The sequence below is a fragment of the Artemia sp. Qi Xiang Cuo genome, chromosome 5, assembly GCF_049724085.1.
Source record: "Artemia sp. Qi Xiang Cuo chromosome 5, ASM4972408v1, whole genome shotgun sequence".
NCBI classification, from domain to species: Eukaryota; Metazoa; Arthropoda; class Branchiopoda; order Anostraca; family Artemiidae; genus Artemia; species Artemia sp. Qi Xiang Cuo.
The window spans coordinates 81,132,824-81,155,134 of record NC_142798.1 but is presented as its reverse complement, the minus strand read 5'-3'; the positions used below and the strand labels follow the sequence as shown (position 1 = coordinate 81,155,134).

The following is a 22,311-nucleotide window of genomic DNA, read 5'->3' as shown; positions in this document are numbered from 1 at the left end:
CTCTCATAACCTTTCAACTATAATTGTTTAAAGGTAACATAATAAAATAAAAATACAATCAATATTTCGTCACGTCACTCTTATTCTCATTCACGTCACTCTCATTCTTAAAGAATTGAGACAAAAAAGGACCAGCCTCACCATAAAGAATTATGGTGTTGAATGGAGCGCAAGAGCCCCCGCCCCCCCCCCCATTCACGTACAAGATTGTTTCTAATCGTTTTAAGTTTTAACGCTTCTTTTTATTTCATGTGAGAGACATTGTTTTTCAAGTTAATGTGCGCCCGTTTTAATATCATACAACAGTAATCCTAAATATGAGGGGTGGTTACCACCTCCCTCAAAACACATGCTTTACACCAAATTTCAACTCCGGTATCCTAATACTTCGGTGTTTAAAGACTTCCGTTATCCGTTCAAAAGTGCTGTTTCCACAATAAGAGGGGGGCTGTTACCGTCTCAGCACCTTTCGGAAAGCTTAGTCCATATACATTCCTCCGATTCAAGGAAAGTTTTGGGGTAAATGACTAACTCCATATTGCTAACAGGGACACCTCAAAGAAAGAAAATTCATGCAAAAAAAAAAAAAAAAAAAAAAAAAACGGCCTAAAACAAACAATTTCTGAGCCTTAAAGCACCGCCCCATTCTCACAAAAAAGATGTTTCACTAAACTGACTGTAGAGTTGAAGCACAACTATGCAATACTGTTAAGTGATTAAAATTGATGTATAAACGACTGTTTATTTTGCATCGCCTATATTTAGGTTTAAGGATGAACGCGCCACCGTACGGCTATATGGCTTCCGGAGATTTCATACATATTGTTCAGCAGTTCTATACCGAGTAGCATTCTCATAATTCCCCCCCCCCATGGGGTTTTGGCCCTATTCGGGCCAATACTGTCATTTTAAAGCCCAAAAAAGGCAAAATGTGGGCTTTATTTTAAGGCGAACTGTTTTGCTACTTAAAGGGCACTAGAACTTTCAACGTTCGTCTGAATGATTAGGATTATGTATGATTACTGGGGAAAACAAAATAAACAGTAAATGTGACTGTCCTCATTGGAAAATACGCAAATCGTGTCTTTATAGATCATGTATTGAAACCTCCGCTCCATGAGTATCGGACATGTTATCAAATATTTAAATCCAATGATATAAACATTTCGTCCTTTCGGTACAGTAGCAGACATGTCGCAAAATCGCCTTTTTTACAGAGAACATAAACCTTAAACTATATACATACAATGTGAACATTAAATTTGCCTTTTAAAAAGCTGATTTTTAATGGGTATTCACAGCCAATGCATTCTGTCACCCCTCAATTGTCTTTGTGGCTATGAAACCGGTTTTCTCAGATCTTACAATCGGATCAAGAACTTGAGTGTTCCGAATAATTAACAAGTACCCGACTATTTTGTATCGGACATGTTGAATTTAATGGGTTAATTTTACGAAGTTATATCCATTTTAGAGGCCGATGTTTGTTTTAGTGCGCACACTTTCTTCGACTAAATGTTTTTGATTGAGATAATTTTTGTACAATTGAAGCTACAAACTGGACACACATTAATGTACAATTCATGAGTTTTAGATATCTTGGGAGTCTTTTGATGTATATACTGTTATAAAAATTCCGTTTTTTGGTTTACCTTCTGTTGGCAAGAGTCGCTATATATATATATATATATATATATATATATATATATATATATATATATATATATATATATATATATATATATATATATATATATATATATATATATATATATATATATATATATATGATTACAATTCTTTTACTGAATGAGAAAACGCACAAAAAATAAGGAATGATACTGATTATGACATTCTGCGTTACATTTCCACGGAGGAAAAAAAAATAATGAAAATGTCATTGCAACTATTGCAACATGAAGTGTAACGGTTTGGCTAAGAAAGAAATATCAAAAATTCATTGAAAACTTAATTTCTGTCGTATTTATATGACAGGAAGAAAACAGCTAACGAACTGGCTATGAAAGTTCAAATAAGTATTATTAACAGGGCTTAGGCGTCTCCTAATACTTCACAGTGGGTGACTCCAGTGAAAGAGACTGGAAACGTGGTTGTGACTATCACTCGATTCTGATCTAATTAGGCACGCTAACTAACAGTGCAAATCTCCGCCTTCTGATTTTCTATTCATAAGGAACAAAAAATGACCTGAAAAAATGTGCCCCAGTTCCATCATAATGCGCATAAAAAAAAGAAACTAATATTTTAATTAAGAAAAGCCTCAGCAAATCGAACCCAAAACAGGCTGAAAAAATTTACATTGGCAGCCGTTACAAATCAGGACACCGCTTGTATACAGTTCGTGTCTCCTACGTTGCCTATCATTTAGCCTATTTTCAAGGACCGCTGCCGCGGCTGTCCATGATGTGACTGATCGCACAACCAATTCTTAGAGCAAATATTGTGACGGTTGGTACCAAATGTTCCGTCGGAACGTCATTTATGGAGAGGACCATGTCCCTCTTCTCTTTTAAGACACGATTGAAAAACATTGGATTGTATATGTTTGATAGAAAATAGGGCTTTGTCTGACAGTGGCGAATCCAGGGGGTGAGGGGCGCGCACCCCCCCCCCCCCCCAGCGTAGTCTAAAGTAGTGTAAATTACTTAATTAACTCAAGTTTGCTTTAATTAAAGTTGCTCCTAACGCAAGTTTTTCGGATCACCCCATTTTGCCCCCCCCCCCTAAAAAAATCCTGGATCCGCCCCTTTTTTGGCTTCTTCCAGGTTCCGCAAAACGTGAACTATGAATCTCGTTCGATTTTTTTTCTTGTGGTTGTGTTTTGATTTCGATGCGGTGTCCTAAAACAGCCCCAAGATGATGTTTATTGGTACCGACGGTGTTTTACGGTGTTTATTGGTACTTGTCCATAAACAGGGAACTTAGAAGAGATAATGAACCTATTTCTATTTCAAGAATCCGGTATAGAAAAAAGATAAGGGCTCGTCTAGGGTTGTTGTTCTGGTATATTGATTGGTCATGTTTCTTGACGATATTGACAATAATGAGCAACCCTAGCCCCACCTAGGTTCCATAAGTTCTTTTTACAGGTCTAAGAATCTGTGATTGTTTTTTTTCCGAGATTTTTTTGACTTCGATACAGTATCCCAACATAACCCTGGCAGGGTACTTCTCTAGAAAAAAAGAGAACTTAAAAGGGATAACAGACTTATTCCAATTCCAAGAATAATATATGAAAAAGATGAGGACCTGCCTAAGGTTGTTCTTCAAGCATTAAAATATAATTGATGGTGATCTTTCATGATGATATTGACATGATGAGTTACAACAGTCACCATAAATGCAGCAGTGTCAGTGTGAGAATTCGAGCACATTGTATTTTTCTTTTGTCTGTACAGAAATGGCTACCCTACGACTATTTCCACGCCATATACTACAAAATATACTATAATCATAATCTATATACTATCAACTTGTTAATTATTCAGAACACACTCAAGAATTTTGATCTGTAGATCTGTAAAAACCGGTTTCATACTTGGGTGACAGAATGCGTTGGACTTATTTAATTTGGGCTATATATTTACACATTAGCGGGGGGGATAAATTATTTGGACAGCGTGAAGTTAGAAAACAATTCTTACTTCATAATATGCAGAATAATTGTAGCTAACACATTTTGCATGCAGACCCGCTACACTTTTCCCCCACTCTCCATCCCTAATGTGGAAATATATAACCCAAATTATATAAGGCCAAAGCATTCTGTCACCCGTCAATTGTCTTTGTGGCTATAAAACCGGTTTTCTCAGATTTTACATTCGGATGAAGAACTTGAGTGTGTTCTGAATAATCAACAAGTGCCCAACTATTTTGTGCTCTACAATAAACTATAATATACACTATATATAAACTATAATAACTACTCTCAAATTCAATCATTAAAATAATTCTTCATGTTCAAGCATTCATATCAGCGTCTTTCATGAAAATACAGAATATTTGCGAGGTGACATGGTTAAGATGAATATCCGCAATTTTTTTTTTCTTTTGCTGTGTCCAGGCTTAAACCTCTTTCGAAATTCAGTAGGTTATATTTGACGCCTAATTTATTTCAAAGGGAAAATTGGATAAACAAAAAATACAGATGCAGATAGAGCGGCCCTTTTTTTCTTATCAATACTTGATTGCAAAACCAGCCCATGTCAATCGCTAGATATTTACCTCAGCAAACTGACAAACAATCATAGATTACACAGATTAGAAAGGTTAGTATCTTTTTGCAAAGATACTATTGTTCAAAGGGAGAGGTCAGTCACTTTCCTCTACTTGGTGTAGCCTACATCTCAGAGTGCAACGTGTGCAGCAGAGTCCCACCACGCGGGGTTCAGTACCCGCAACACTTGGCGCGAATCTACCATGTTTCGCACACGCCAACTGATGTACGTGATTTATGAATGTCAGCACCCCCTAATTTCAAACCTATACAGTCATTCTATACCACTCCAATAATACGGCAGTCAAGAACACCTTGGCAACGGCAGCGCAGAATATATTGACAGGAATAGAATTAAAAAAAGAAAAAAAAGCTTTTTGAATACTCTCCATTTGCTTTCATTTTTATCTAGACCCTAGTGAACATTAGCCAATCAGAGTATTCCTGGAGGACAAAAGAGCTTGTGCGTGTACAGCCAGGATTAAACGTTCCTCCTTTCCCAATGATAAATCCTGCGCCTAATATTGGGCAAATTTAAACAGTGGTGTCATTCACAAAAGTTTACGGGGTAGGATCTATTGTTCAAAATCTAATGTAAGAGAATTTTTCTCAACATAAATACTAAAAACAGCATTTCTCAATAAAAACACCCCAACAAATACTACAACTTTTGCGAGTCTTTTTACTATAAAATACAATGTGATCGTAAAAAAAAAATTATAACACTGTATATAGCAATGGGTTGAAGGGTTGTTTCACTCAGACCCGTAAACGTGAGACAACGTCTCACGTAAAATCAAAAAATGATTTTAGGAATCATTTTTCTGAAATACCAGCAATTTTACCAAGAATAACAAGAAAACAATTACACGCACGATTTTAGCTATGATAAAAATTTAACACACATTCATAAACTTTTCGTAATAATTAAAATTTATTTTAAACAGCCAAATCCTGAATTGAAAGAAAATAGCAATAGGAAACAGTTTTAGGTGATAGAAAAACTCTACTTCCATACTGAATGCAGCATAAAGTTCTAACAAAACCAAACATATTCAGCTTTTCTATAAAAATTACAAATCTTTGAGAATTGAGGAAATTTAATGGAAGACAATTTGTGTTCTTAAATAATTCATGGGGCTTCTACTTTAATTTAAAAATTAAAGTAATTTATGATACAGTATTTATTTTAGCTAGTACTAAACGCATTTCAAAGGAAAAAAGTCTGATAAGACTGTTAATAAGGAGAAGAGATTATATTTATCTACAGTTTTAGAAGTAAACAACAAGAAGAGGATACCCTGGATTTACCTGGAATTTTAAACCAGGCCGATGTTAAACAGGCCCTTCCTAGCAATTTAAATTATAAGAATAATAAAAAAGTAAAAAAGTAACAAAAATGCATATAAACATATTTTTGATGCGTTTTTTGAATATTTTGTACCCCCTTCCTAACAAAATAGCCCCCTCCCGTGAACACACATCCTGGATACGACCGTGATCTTCAAGGCAAACAAATTTATATCCCAGAAATTACCGAATTTTAAAATTAAGTAAATTTCCTCTTGTATCAAAACAGCTAACTTGTGTATTTCCAAAGTTGCGTGCTTTCTATTCATAGACAGTAATCTTGTTTCTAATTATAGTAGGTTTTCTTGATTATTATTATTTTATTTATTATTTTAAGTATTACTATAGTTGGAACATTTCTGTATTGACCTTTGTTTTTAAACCTCGTTTTTGGAATTTTCCTACCTAAGTATGTGTGAAAAATGTACAGTTTTATTTTTAAAACAAATAGAAATTGCAATGAAAAACGAAGCCAAACTTAAAAGAACGCAAATTACCACAATGAAGGTTGTTGTTGCCGTCCCTAAAACCTTCCAAAAGGCTAGAGTATTGTTTAAACTTAACTGAAGACTAAATATATTTTTTTTAAGTTGAAAGGTTTTTTAGCCAATTTTTTACCATACATTAAAAAAGAAAAATGTGACAAAGTCAAAATGTTGTTTGCTATTTCAAAAGAAGGATTAAACCACTAATAATATTGACTTCTCGTAAAACAATAGACTGAATTGATTTCAAAATTTCTGCTAAAAGGCAAGTTATCAGAAGAGAGTACTGTTATTGTCCTTGAGATGAAGGTTCGTTCCACTATGGAGCCGGACGTACGAAAAAAATATGGTAGTGAGACCACAAATAAGCAGTGAGCAAACTAAAATCTCTCTGATCTTTCAACCGTTAAAATACTGAAGGCTTTAGTCATCAGAAATTTGAGATTTTTAAGCTGATATATATATTTCTTTACATCGAAAATGTAGGGCCGGTTGGTTTAAATTATACAGGTTCAAAGACATAGACTGTTAAAACGGTTTATTTATTTCTAAATGTTTAATTTTCCCAAAACTGTGTGAGCAAGACGCCCACACAACGCGACGATTAACCTGCCTCTAAAACCGACCTAAACCTTCTTTTTTCACTCTCGGTTGTGGAAACGCGGAAGCATCATCCGATTCGTATTCTGCCTTCTGCGGGTACATCTTTATTAGACTGGTTTAAAAGGGGGGGGGGGATTTTTACCGTCAGCTTTCTGATGTTATGTCTGTTTATTATAATATTTAAAAGACATATAAGTTTAATTTTCCCAACACTGTGTGAGCTAGACGCCCACACAACGCAACGATTAACCTGCCTCGACAACGGTTTTATGGTTTATGTCGACAAAAACGACATAAACCACCTTTTTTTCATTCTCGGTTGTGGAAACGCGGAAGCATCATCCGATTCGTGTTCTGCCTTCTGCGGGCACATCTTTATTAGACTGGTTTATAGGGGGGGGGGGAGAATTTTATCGTCAGCTTTCTGATGTTATGTCTGTTTATTATAAGATTTTGATACAAAGTAATAATCAACTTCGTACTTTATAAACTGTTTAAAATTACAACTAAATTTAGGTTGCAGGGATCACTATGACGGAACGGAGCAACAATTTTAAAGTTACTGGGGATTTTCAGGTTTGAACTGATCACAAAGAACCATACCAGAGGAGTAGATAGAAGAGATTCAATTGTGTATGTTTGTGACCACAGCTCATACAGAGAGATGGTGCGAGGGGACCTGATATTGGTCCAGAGGACACAGTATGGAAAAAATGAACAACAGTGGCTTATAAATATACTTTTCCGGACGATGACCCTTCACCCCTCAGAGAAAATCTCTATTTCTCCTAAGGGTTGGGACCTATGTGCCCTGTGGAGCACGACCAAGTAACACAAGTCGAGTGTTAACAAATACAGCATCTATTATCTTCTCGAAGGAAAACAAATAGACACCAGAACCACAGGAATACTATCTATTGCTTAACTATTCAGGGGGGGGGGGCGGTTTACCACACGAATAAAAAACAGAGCGATAAGCCATAGATGAATAGAATATTTTGAAATCAGAAAATCATATCGGCTCCATGATGCAGTGACGTTTTGCTAATGGTACCAAAATTCAGAGATTCAAAAAGAAATACTTCAACAACATTGTCCGTCCGTAACTCCCGAAAAGACTTGGCGAAGTGAAGTTGCCCAAAATGGAAAAAAAGAAAGCAATGGGCCTGGCTTATAGCTGCAACCTAGTAAAGAGTAAACTACGACCCATAGTAAAGAAAGTTTAAAAACATGTCTTGAAAAAAAAAACTAAGTTAAAGGAGATTTAGGAGTGACAACTATTATAAAGCTTTTACCTTACTAGTAAAATTTAATGCGAAAAAAAAAATTCAAAAATTTTGAAAGAGCTTTAAATTCCTTGGAAATTGAGGGGAATCGAAATGAAAAGTTCACCATTGCAATAATCATGATCAAACACCACAAAAAGGAGATTTTGAGCCCCCACCCCATTTTTAGGGACAAGGAAACTCGTTTTTGCACAGGCAGCAGAGATGTTTCCTTTTTCTTTTCTTTTTTTTCACCAATCAAAAAAAGACATTATGGAACTATGTTGGGTCAGGTATACTTATACGAAAAAAAAATGATTTTTTGAAACGTTCCCAAAAATTAAAATAAGAGAAACAAAGAAGTTCTTGACAATTTAAAGGAAAGTACTGTGAATGAGACAGGCTCCAAAATTTAGAAGTCAATAGACTCGTTTTTCCTAGCTGAAATCTGATTTTGTATATTTTTTCAAGGGTTAAATGGGTTTATAATAAACATTAAAAGACTATTACAAATATTTCCATCAGTTAGAAACAGAAAACGCTATTACACGAAAAACAGCCATAGTTATGCATAGAGATGCTCACTAAGAAGTCCCTATTAGAAAGTGGGATAGAACCACATTTTACATACCAATTACTTTTTCTAAGAAGTATAGGAACTAAGAAGTTCTTATTAGAAAGTGGGATAGAACCACATTTTTCGTACAGATCACTGTTTGAAACACGCCAGCCAAACAGGTACCCAAAACTTTTTGTAAACAATTACTCTGGAAAACGTCCAACTAATCCGCATCCTTTTCCCGAAGCACCCGTGTTTCAGGACTATACTTGACCACTGTCATCACTATAGCTTCTATTATTCTAATCTCGGTTCGCAGATTCATCTTCTTATCCTTCCGAATTTGTTTCAACTATGAATGAAATAACACTCTGGTCCTTGGCTATTCTTTTTTTTTATAGATAGATTGATTTATTTTCCACATAACAGTAAAATAGTTACATAACAATCTACAAATACCCACAAAGGCTCCGTGGCCTGTAGGAGGGGGATTACGAAAGGATCACATAAACATTAATCATTTAAACTCTTAACATATAAACATCAAGGAGGCACACTTGTGCCTCTATAAAGAGGCGACCCACCACAATGTTAAGCGATTTCAGGTCCTAGAGATCGCAGAGAGACGGCGGTGATCGCATTTTGTAGCCCGAGCTCAAACTAAGAAACTTGCAAAATATCCTCCTCCGACTTTATCTTCTTGGGGTAAACTGGGCCGGAAGTTTCGACCCCCCCATCACAGCCCCCCTTTAACGTTGTCCGATTGGGCTGAAATTAGGAGGTTCAGCTTTCCTAGGATCCAAGAGCTTATCTTCGAAATTTCAGCTCAATCCGATCACTCTTTCCCAGTTTTCCAAAAACCAAATATAGCCACTTAAAATTCATCATCATCATTTCTTTTTTTCTTATCCACGCCTGCAGGCCACAGTTGGCAACTGATCCGGGTGAATGAGGACTCATTTGAAGCAGAATTCGACCTGTTAGGGCCTTTTGATATTTTCAGACCGAAAAAATTATCCCCCGAATTTACATTTATGAAAAACCTCGTTTTCCTATAAGAGTCCATGTTAATTTTTCCCATCACAACCCCCCTTTAACGTTGTCTGATCGGGCTGAAATTTAGACGATGAGCTTTCCTGGGGCCTGGGAGCTTATCCTCAAAATTTCAGCTCAATCTGATCACTCCTTCCCTGTTTTCCAAAAACCAAATATCAAGTTTTTTGGGAATTTGCTTTGAGAAAATAGATTCCATTTACTAAAAAACAATTACAATTGTGTCTCATTAGTCCAGCGGTTGATACTTCAAACTGTCAGGCAGAAAACCCGGGTTCGATTCACCGCCAGAGCAAATTTTTTATATACTGAATTTAAACTTTAAAAAAGAAACAGTTTCTTTTTTAAATTATTTGAAAAAAATTACGTTTTCTAAAGAGTTAAAGAGGCTGAGTTACAAGGTCGACCCTTAAAACGTACAGGGATTAGGAGGCACAGTTGGGGGGCTGTTAAAGAGGCTGAGTCACAAGTTCGAACCTTAAAACGTACAGGGATTAGGAGGCACCCTGTACGACGTGATTTGAGTATTCAGGAATTAAAAGCCTTAACACAAGAATGTTCAAGAGCGGGGGGTGTGGGGGGCGGCAGCCCCCCAACTTTAACTCCTGACACGATCAGCTAACAGTTAGTCAAGCAATAATAAGTAATAAACTGTACAAAAACGTGCAGAAATTATTTGAAAAAAACTACGTTTTCTAAAGAGTTAAAGAGGCTGAGTTACAAGGTCGAACCTTAAAACGTACAGGGATTAGGAGGCACAGTTGGGGGGCTGCCGCCCCCAAACCCCCGCTTTTGCAGCCTTTAAATAAAAAAAAACAGTTTTTTAAACTGAAAGTAAGGAGCGACATTAAATCTTAAAACGAACAGAAATTATTCCGTATATGAAAGAGGCTGTGCCCTCCTCAACGCCTCGCTCTTTACGCTAAAGTTTGACTCTGTCTCACAACTTTATTTTTTAGAACAATAAAAAACTTTAGCGTAAAGAGCGAGGCGTTGAGGAGGGCACAGCCTCTTTCATATACGGAATAATTTCTGTTCGTTTTAAGATTTAATGTCGCTCCTTACTTTCAGTTTAAAAAACTTTTTTTATTTAAAGGCTGCGAAAGCGGGGTTTGGGGCGGCAGCCCCCAACTGTGCCTCCTAATCCCTGTACGTTTTAAGGTTCGACCTTGTAACTCAGCCTCTTTAACTCTTTAGAAAACGTAGTTTTTTTCAAATAATAACATTAACATTTAAACATACAAATATAAAATTTAAACATAAACAAATTCTACTTCTTAAGGAGGCCCTAGAAGGTCAATCATTTTTATAAAAGCTTCCGCCAATCGGTTGACACAAGCATGATTGACCGTCAAGGAACCTGTTTGACGCTTGAGTCAAGCGTTGACGGTGATTGATAGAAAGTTTAGATGACTCAATCATTTTGATCGAAAATAGGATCTTAGATTAGCTTTGGTCGAGATTGAAGGGCTGATTGAAGGTTCGATTGAAGGTTGATTGGAGCACACGTCAACAGATTGACGGAAACTTTTGATCAAAATGATTGACCATCTAGGGCCTCCTTTACGTCTTCATTGCATCCAGCATCTTTGCTAATAATACTAACCCGGTAAGTGAAGCCATCCAACTGGTCGATCTTCGACACTTGAATCATCTGCACAATCTAAGTCTAGAAGAGTTTCCCTTTAACATCTGATTTCATGCTCTTCTATAGATTACTCGTGTGATTCCATGGCGTTCGAATTCTACCAAGCATAATCTACTGATAGATTACTACATAACCTCAAGTTAATTAGACTGTTACTTATTTTTTAGGAGCTAATCAGCTGTAATAGTGACATGATATCCTCCGTTGACATAAACTACGTAAGTACAGATAAATTGGACTTCTATGTCAAACCAGGAAATCGGTAATAAAAGTCCAGCTGTTAAATGATTATGTTCACATCTGCGCAAACTTTAGATGGGCTGATCATTTATCTTGACAGCAGTGAAATTCTCAGAGAACAAGTACTTTGTGGGTTAACTTTTTTAATATGTCCATGAGGGGTTGGGGACAATTAGAAACATAAGTAGTTCCAAAATAGGAAATGGAGTTGTTGCCATGTTGCCCATGTAAAATGCTGAGTATTGGGTAAATACATGAATTAAGCATGTTTAGTCAAAATTATACTTTCGGATAATTTACGAGTCAAGAGTTGTAAGCGATAAAAATATATTAAAAATCAGCGTAGTTCACATGGAGCAACCTGGTCAATCCAAAATCGGTCTTTCTAATAACCACTTTTGACTGGACAGAAAATGAGCGGAAAGGGCTGAGAGAGAAAAAAATGCAACAAGTTTCGCTTTTTTTATGTAGAAGCAAACCTACAACATTTAGTGGCTCCTAAGAAGGTCAACTTTCTTCCTATCTCCCTTTGTCTCCCCCCAAAGGCCAATTGTCAAGTCAAAAGTTACCAGCAATTAATTGAAAGATACTGAAAAACTGCTTAGATTGCAGAGAACAACTCAGGTGACTCAAATATCTGTCTTTCGGATGCTTCAACATTTGACTGGGGCATTCTATGAAAGAAAAAAACTTTGAGACGAAATTCGCTTTAGTTTCATGCAGGATCAAACGATGTAACAGTTTTTACAGTTGTCACTTGAAATTTTACAACCGTTTTGACTCCCACAAAGGTCTACTTTCCTTCTATCCCACCTCATCTCCGCTCCCCCAACATCTATTGTCAACTCAGATGCTGCCAGCGATTGAAAACCAGCCTAGATTACAGAGGACAACTTAGGTGATTCTAACATCTGTCTTTCAAATGCTTCTAAGTTTAGACTGAAGCATGCTATGAGAAAAAAAAAATGAGACAAAATTTGCTTTCTTTTTCATATAGAAGGATATATTGGGGTTTGGCTTACATTAGGGTTGTCAATAGAAATTTTGGAACCGCTTTAGCACCATCATAAAAATCTACTTTCTCACCATCCCAATTCATATTCTTGCAACAAAATATGGCTCATTTTTCGTTTGCAATTCAGATTTCCCACATTTTATTGGAGGTCGTAACTTGAAATTATACAAAATTGGACAACGAAATCTGCGATTAGAAGACAAATCATAATTTTGTCATTTTGATGTCTTCTAACCGCATATTTCATTGTGCATAATTTTATTTGTGGAATGTTGGAGCGTGTTAGTTTAGCGTGTGTGAATCTGTGAAGGATAAACAGGAAGGAGGAGTTAATGTTTAGTATCTATGACACGTTGAATCTGACAAATGACTCTGAACAGCTATAGAAAAAGGCATAGAACAAGAAACGGGATAACAATATTGAACTGCAAACGTATAACGCGATAATTTTCCTATTAAGTAATTTAAATATAATGCCTATGCTTAAATTAGGTTTGGGAAAGGACCCCCAAACTAGCAACAAAATTCGGAGACACAATTAGTTGAAAAATTAACTATGAACTATCAACAGCATAATATACTACTTAGCATTGACTATGGCTAAACCTGAATCATCTTTGTTCATGGAATTCATCCCAGTTTAATTCAACCAACCCCTGAGGAGAAGTTTAAAATTTCTAAACTGTAGAACTCGATTGCATCCAACTTCACGACATCAGAATCAACAAGGCCAACACAAAATCACCACTACCAGTGGTACTTTCTCCGCTAACGTCGTCTATTTCATCATCTTCAATATAGTCGTTGAAGGTGTCACCATCAAATACGGCTTCATCCGCGAAATCGTGGTATCCATTGTCAAGACTAACGTGATTGTTGGCACCATCACCATCATCAAGATCATCAATATCATCGTCATCAACCTTATCACTGGTATTATTTTAAGGCAAAAAAAAAATCAACTGTTAAACTGTCGTTTTGGAGGGTTTAATTAGATTTAAACGTAATTTTACTTGGGCTGGGCTTGACCAGGTTGAGTTTTTTAGGGTTGAATTTTACAGGTCAGGTTTGGCGTCAACCTTTTCTAATAATATAATAAACTATTTATATTTGGTCGAGGGAAGTGTCTCTTCGGCCATCCAAAATACAACCACATAAAAAACGAATTTAAAGTCGATGTACTTATGGCTCCACTATTGATCTGTGACATCGTCGAAACCACAATTCTTTTCTTCTTTTTTTTATTCGTCCAAACGGAAAACTTGATATGTACAACCATTTAGATTAACCAAATGATATCAAACTGCAATTGAATAATGGATTTAGTATGTTTTTATTTTACTGTATCAAGCATACATAACATTAGTCTTACCAATGCTTCTTGACGGTCCTTCGATTTTTTCAGGTCAACACTTTCAAATCCGTCAATATCTTCATCTCTAACAAGAGGTAGCCCACTGGTTTCGTCCTTGGAGCTTCGAAATTCCAATGACGAGTCACTGACGGTTTTCATTGGACTTGGTAAAAAATGAGATCGAAATTCATTTTGATCCACCTTAAAGAAATCATTATAAATAAGTAAAGCAAGAATTTTGCATCCAGAATACGGGAATACAAAAAAAAAACTAAGTCCAAGGCATATTCAAATAAAACTAAAAGAAGGGAAAAGAAAATACACCGTATCTACTCACAATGGCTCGAACAGGTAATGCAACAGCTTCATTTTACTGAAACTGGAAAGAACAAATTTTTTCATGAGCAGATCTATTCATCGTAGCATACTCCTTTTGGTGTTATCTTGGGGAATTAATTGAGACTTTCCACATTCACATTACAGTTGTTGTCGTTTGTTGTTGGTTTTTTCGTTGAGTCTTTATACTTAGTCATTCCTTAAAATATGATATTCTTGATTCCACTAAATTGTGATCTTATTTAGTTATCAGAGCTTTTTTTGCAACACACCCTTTCCTTCAGCTCATTCTCCTCTCTCTAGATATATGTCACTCTTTCAGCCTCTCTTTACACTCTTCGCCCTGATTTTCCCGAAATGGAGAGAAGGACAAATATCCCAGTTCACTCTGGGAACTGCCTCGAATTCATAAGAAGAAAATCTATGTTCAGACGATTGATGGCTATGGGTCATTTTGGTCTGAGCCTTGGTTCGGTTTGACGAATCCATCCAAAGAAGACCAAAGAGTAGATGTTTAACCTTTTAAAACTTTGGCACAAAGAGTGAGGAAATATTTTTCTGAGATTTTGCTAACATTGACATTCAACTTAAAGCTAATGGGGTACCTGGAAGAGTTGGATCTTGGACGATCTAACAAAGGAAAACGATGATCAAAATCATAAAATTATTTAATGACTAAAACTACTAACGCCACCTGTAGCGTCTGGCAAATTCATTAAAAAAGAAGAAAATTATTGGCAGGTTAAGCAGGCTAGTTGACAAAGCTGGTAGGCCTACTGGGGACGGAAATCAGCTTTCTCTAATCTCCCATACAATTTAGGATACTTGAAAGTCTACAATAGTTTTGGGTTAAACAAAGTCGCCAAACGCTAGATGACATAAGTGATTTTTCTTTTCGATACTAAAGCCAGTTTCAATTCTTATCAGTTTCTAATGCTCTTTGAATCCACAAATAATAATACTGCTCACACTACACGCTTCATGTCACTTGTACGACAAAGCATCGTGAAAAGCTTCGGATGCGATTATTCTTCTTATTATTATTTTATTTTTGAGATTTCTTTTCTAGGAAGTCAGTCAAATCGTTTAATCAAAAGAATTAGAGAGCTCTTCTTAAATGAAGAGCTATGGAAGATTTGGGGGTAGGCTACTTGTCTGTTAGCCAATACACACTCGAGGATTTGGATCAACAGGTACGGGCTTGAAACAACTGAGACACTTAGGAGATAGATAGGATATATATATATATATATATATATATATATATATATATATATATATATATATATATATATATATATATATATATATATATATATATATATATATATATATATATATATATATATATATATATATATATATATATATATATATATATATATATATATATATATATATATATATATATATATATATATATATATATATTATGGGCTGTATATTTGCGCATTATGGGGGGTTGGGGTTAAGTATAGCGGGGCGGCATGCAAAATGTAACCTAACCTAACCAAAATACCAACTAAATATTTATTAAAGTATAGCTACAATGTAGTTTTCCACTGAGCCGAAGCTAATTGGCTCCATATACAAAGAGCAATAAACCGGTTATTGTCTGATTTTATAGATCCAAATTCTCGAGTGTGTACTGCCAAACAGATAAGTACCGACTTGGGAATCAAAATTAACTTTCTGTTGAAACGCTGTTTTTAGTTAACGTGTCACAAGCAATGCCAATATAATTAACTCGCATTTTGTCCAAGATGTTTTTTTTACGCTAGAAAGAGTTCTTCTCATGAGCAAAATTGAACAACGAGAAAATACAGTTACACGAAACTAAAGAACAGTTACACAAATTGACGACTTAGCAAAACATATGTAATCACACAAATTTAGCAGACAAGATGTTTTATGTTAAGAAATAACAGCCTTTCCGAAGTTTTCCTTTTGACTAGAATAAAATATTCAATTGTTAACATTTAATCTATTAGATTAAAAAGCCTCCTAAAACCGAATTTGTCAACCATGACAAAACCAAAGAAGCGAATCTTGGAAACAACGGGTCTACAGACAGAAGGAAGAACAGTAGAGGGACAAGAGATTTTTTGCCCCATTACAAAAAAAGGCCCCAGAGTTGAAAAAAAAGATAGCGGTACTTGGGGCATGTTATCTGTATGACGAAGGATAGACTTCCTAGAACCGTACTAGAATGGCAGCCGCAGGGATCCCGTAGAAGAGGACGGCCGAAAAATACACTTCGTCAAACATACCAGCGGGACCTCAAACACATCAATACGACGGTCCAGCCCCAGTGCATGGGCGCCCATATGGGGAGGCGGGGGGGGGGGGCAGGGGGCTCTTGCTCCCCCCTGACTGAATGATGCTGCCTTATTTTAATATTTTTGTCCTGGGATTTCCATTATATAGCATTAAAAGTAGCAATTAGACGAAGTTTACCCCCCCTGGAATTCAGCTTATGGGCGCCCATGCCCCAGTGGGAAGATATATGGGCAGCAGCACATATGAGGGATGATTGGAGGCTCTTCCTGGATGCCCTGGGTGCCTCTGGTGGCACAGGAGGAACTAAGGTCTAAGGTAAGAGTTGAAAAAGGGAAAGAATTGAAACCAAAACAATTTAAAAAAAGGAAACCTAAAACAACTAAAATCCAAAGAAAATAAAGAAAAAAATCTAATCAATATGCACAACAACTACGTAAAAACTAAAGGATATAAATATTCTGCTTGCCAGGTTGTTACTTGGGAGTAGTTATTGTGCATACTGGTCTGATTTTTTGTCTCTCTTTTGATTTGTCATTCAAGATTTTTTTTTTCTTTTTTTTTTTACATTATTAAAATAATTTATTTCCCCTATTCAACGCTGAGTACACTTGTTACGATACAGACGAAATATTCGCTCGTTGTTCTTCCTTTTGTTTTTAATGGCCGTAGACACGTTGATTTCACAATTTAACTTCGTTGATTTTTGTTTAATGGTAAGTTCAAATACAGTGTTCACACTGTGTTTATGGAATGCTTAAACCAGAATTGGTATCACGGTTCCAGCTGTGACTGTTTTAAACTAAGGAAAATGCAAACTAGAGAAAGAGTTAAGTGAAATAGTTGGACTGCAAAATTCTGATTGATTCAAAATAGGTTGATCCGATACACTTGCGTTAGGAGCAAGTTTAATTAAAGCAAACTTATGTTAATTAAGTAAATTACACTACTTTAGACTATGTTAAGGGGGCGCCCGCCCCCTCGCCCCTCCGCTACTTTTTACAGTCCCTTTGTAAGAAAAACCGAAATGACTTCTCAAAAAAAGAGTATTATTTGCAAAATAAAAAGTATGTTTGAATTGACGCAAAAACAACAACAACAAAAAATAAAAACTTACAGATAACACAGATAAAGCAGAGTGAAACGACATATAAAAAACTATTCCCGAAATCCAAATAAACACAACGTTAAAATGACCATAATGTCTGCTGATAAGCAACTACCGAAACCCGCAAACACATATTAATTGGTCCACACATCCCTATTCCAAATTTTGCTATAGGAAACAGATGTTAGTTACATCCGCTACCATTTTAAACATTGCTTTTCATTATTTTGCGATGACTAAATGTACTGCTGTAGCGAAATAATTGAAAAGATATAAACCCGGTGCATTTAATCACCGGAATCTCACGTTCCTAAATTTGAGTTATAGGTCTTCTGTTGATGTAAAAAATCTCCCGCTTAAGAAGTACAAAGAATAGTAAAAAATTCAATCTAATTCCTTAAATTGCTTAAGTGAAAACTTACACATACCATATATGTATAAAAAAATTAGGAAAATTCGAACATTCAATGTCTGGTGAGAAAGACTTCCATAAGCAGCTATAAAGTTTTTAGTAGCAGCGGGTGTCAAACTTGACGTTTCGTGGCTCAAAATTTAGCAAAGAATAGGCTAAGCTAAAAATATTATTTTAGTTAAAATTATTTTATAATTTTATAATTAAATTATTATTTATAATTTATACAACTATTAATAATCAATTATTATAATTAAAATTACAATAATAAATTATTATTATTTATTATTTAATAGTTAAAATCATTGGCACCGAAATCATTAAGGCCTAAGGTGTAGCTTTCCTTCGAAGTTGTAGTTGTTATTGTGAAACAATAGGGTGTTACAGTTCAAATTTTTAAGGACAAAAGTGTTGTCAAACGTAGCTAATTAGTTTTGCTTATCTATTTTCACAGTTCAACGCAGCAACACTGAGGAAAATGTGGCACTGCCCTAAAAACTTCATAATTCAGAACTTAATACTAACTCACTTCAAAACTTCATAAAAATTTTCCGAACTGATACTTGCTTATATCATTCCTAAAAGCTCTTCACTTTACTTTATCTCTATCCCCTAGCATGCAGGTATAGGCTATAGCCCAAGTTATATAGGGTAGGCTTTATTCCATGGATTTTGCCCTATATCACCCTTTTCTTCAAATAGACTTAATGGCAAAGATGCAATATCAACAAAAATGGAAAAATGCATGAAAAATAAATAATTTTTGATATATATATATATATATATATATATATATATATATATATATATATATATATATATATATATATATATATATATATATATATATATATATATATATATATATATATATATATATATATATATATATACAAAGAAAAAAATATTCTTATACATATATACGAATGAATGAATGAATTTACTGATAAACCGTCGAGTTAACAAAAATATTGACGGAGAAAAAAAAAAAAAAAAAAGAAAAACCGAAAAAAAAAATCCCAACACGACAAAACAAAGGAGTCAACAAATAAACCAAACATTATATATAAATAAGCAATAGAACTAATAAAACGAACCACCCGATTACTGTAAAAGTAAATTGTGCCACTGGTGGTTACACCAGCATATAGATAAAGCACTCTGTTACCTCAACTCTTCTTAAAATATTCCTGTGTTTCCAGCGTCTTTGACAAATAATCCTATATGCCTGTATGTATAGATATAAAAAAGTTAAAACCAAAAAGCCAAACTCTGAACTGTGAACAAAGTTATTGCGAAAAAATACAGAAACATGAAATTGAATGTTTTATGCCTAGCTGATTCTGTACTGTTCACAAGGTGAATGACTGCTGAATTTTTATAGAAACGAATTAAGCTTTATCAATGAATTTGATAATTAAGAATTTAAAATTATTCAGGAATATTTCTGTGTAAGCTTTTGGTATGTTTTTTTCTTATCCAGTGCTACGATTTTTATGTTTCAGCTTACGACAACAATTTTGCTATCATTTGATAGCAGATATTCTAGTTTATCCATTTATAAATTTGACTTTTACTTTTTACATTGAAAATACACTACAAAGGTTGCTGAAATATCCTAAAATTGGAGAAACTTTCCTATATTAAACCACTCTTTAAGAAAAAGTCAAGTTACATCATAATTCGCTCTTTGGATTATACTGAATGTATAATCCAAAACTAAGAATCCGATGATGCAAGTATCTTGTCTTTTTCGTACGAGCTACAACTGTGGGTTTTAGGGTTTATCGCTAAGTCATATGTTCCATAGGGAACACGAACCTGAATCAGGGGTGAATAAAAAGAAAATAGAGAAATATTCACATTAAGAATGTCAACTAGTTCGATGGAAGTGTAAAATTATTCAATCCAAAGATGTAGTATATTGTCATTTTGGTAAAAACTACAGTTGTAAGCTAGTCGCAAAATCGCGCGTTTCACAAGGAACATAAGACTTAAGCTGATATAATACATTCATGGTTCACAGGTGTGGAAAACTTCTATTTTTCTTTACTTCTCAACTAATAACTTTAACTTTCTAGTCTAACCTAGCTTTTATTCAAAACCCTGTAGCTAAACTTGAAAAGCTCAGTCAAATGCATAAAATACAACAGAATCTTACCCCAGAACCAGCAACTTCTGGGTAGGACTTCAATCACAATTCTCAATAGTTAGAAGCATATGTCGTGCAATCCTTGGGCTAAAAAATAGAATACCAAGAATGAAATTCAGAAGACACTTAAAGATAGTAGGAATTGGCGCTACCTAAGAATTTTTTCGAGGGGGAGGGGGGGGGGGGTTAATAAAAAAAAATAGAGGGCAAGCAGTAATAAAAAAGCACAAGAAAATATGGGATTTCAGAAGGAGGTGGTCCCAAGCCCCCACGCAACTGTTCACATCCCTATGCAAGAAACCTGAAAATTGTCAAGATAGGCTTATAGCAGGGCAGCCAATCCTTGGGATTTTCCCAAAGATCTTGGAATCTCGGGAAAAGTATGTACATTAATCAATAGTTTCAAAAATTAAATATTTCATTATTACTTAATGCCTTAGGCTTCTCTGAAACTATGGAATTTTACTCAAGTATATCTTGGGACACTGTTAAATATCATCAACAGACCTATCTTATAGTGATGGGATGATTAGTTGGAATCAGATTTCGAAATCAAGAAGACTGTTAATTTTCCTAGAATAGGAATCGCCATCGGAATCCAGGAAATGTTTTTGATTCTCAAAACAATTCCGCAACCGTTTTACTTTTAAAATAAATACAAATTTTACCTTGGGTTTTGATTCATTTTGCAAATATGCCCTTAACTAATATTTTCGACAAGTCTCTGATTAAAGATATACTAATTTTATGAAATAGCTGGTTTGATTTTTTTTTCTGACTGAGTAAATTTCGTCTCATTTCTCAAAACATCAGTTTTGAGAATTCAAATTTTCAACTATAACGAAAGTTGAATTACTTATTTGCTGAAGCCCTTTTTCATTAATTTAATTACAATAGACACTGACTTTCATTTTCAAAGAAACGTGCATACATCCCTAGGCATACATGCATGCTTTATTGAAGAACAGGGGTGTAGCTCCAGCATTTTTATTGAGGGGGCAAAAAAGTTCCACATCCAGAGATTCAAGGGGCATGGGCTATATAATCGGTTTTTTCCAGTTTATTGGGGGGGCAACTGCCCCCCCCCCGTGCCACCCCAAACGACGCCACTGTTGAAGAATACGGGTATTTCTTTTGCGGTTCGAGCTGGAAAGAACCCCTGCACACCACTATATTAAAACAAGATATATTATTAAATTATAACCAATAAAGATTCTATGAGTTTCTTTTTTCATATGTTTACTTTGACACGATAGATGCTTGAAAATTTTGAGAACAGCTTCCATCATACTTTCAGAGGGACTTGAACACTATTTTTCACTATGTTTTTTTCTTAGCGCGAACTGCCACCTAAAAAAAATATGCGTACTGCCTATCTTGGTCAATTCATAGAACTTCGAAAGTGTTCTCACTTAGTTCCTTTAGAGTTTGGCGGATGACCTAAATGACCTCAGTGACCTCAATGACCTAAAGTTTGGCGGAGGCGCTTTCATTCTCATTTTGAAAGTCTATCCAAAGGAGGGTTTCTTTTTGCAACCTTTTTTTGTAATTAAATCCAGTCATTGTCAACCGTCTAGTTTTCGGGTGGGAGGGAATACGATCAACGGGTTGGTTTCGGCATATCACATCCCTAAGCCCCCAACTAAGTATGGATAAAAATATATTGGTAATTATCAATTATTTACTGTAGTACTCTTTTCCAAAAAAAAATAATAATAAAGAACGACCAAGAGATGTCATTGAGGGCGGATGAAGAAACTCGCGTCACAACGGGGGATCTACCAAAAACTTCGTGGAGCCGAAATGTGTAGTTCCCTATAAAAGCAATACACTTAAGACTCAACCCTCATGAAATGACACACAAAATTCAACCCAATTAAAGTTCATCCACTGCAAAAATTAAATCCAGAAAAACCCAACAAAAACAAAACGACTAATGACAAACTCAACCCATGTAAATTTCAGCCCAGTAAAACTCGGGGAATAGAAAACTAACCCATACAAAAATGGATTCGTGCAAAAATCGATTGCCAGGTAACCCTTCATCAAGCGACTCGTCACGGAACGCCTTGCGATGAAGGAAATTACAGATCTTAGGAGAATATGCTCAAAGGAGGAAGAAAGGTAGGTAATTAGCACTAAAGGGGCATCCTTGAAGTTCTTAGGTGATCATGATGCTAGACAAAGACGATGCTGACAATAACGTCACCGGTGATT

At 35.3% G+C, this 22,311-nt stretch overlaps 1 protein-coding gene across 5 annotated transcripts in view; it reads right to left on the bottom strand.

The window, feature by feature from the left end:
• Positions 1 to 22,311, bottom strand: part of LOC148952614 (uncharacterized) — a 171,054-nt gene that overhangs the window by 111,137 nt on the left and 37,606 nt on the right. For 3 of the 5 annotated variants that reach the window (XM_089089038.1, XM_089089035.1, XM_089089037.1), the window contains exons 2-3: positions 20,104 to 20,181; positions 13,828 to 14,010 (exon numbers count right to left, since the gene is read on the bottom strand). In XM_089089038.1, coding sequence (XP_088945164.1) covers positions 13,828 to 13,968 — 141 coding nt within the window. In that variant the 5' untranslated portion in view covers positions 13,969 to 14,010; positions 20,104 to 20,181. Of the gene's footprint in view, positions 1 to 13,827; positions 14,011 to 17,539; positions 17,632 to 20,103; positions 20,182 to 22,311 lie in introns of those variants that run through there. The other 2 variants (XM_089089034.1, XM_089089039.1) reach the window with 1 other exon arrangement.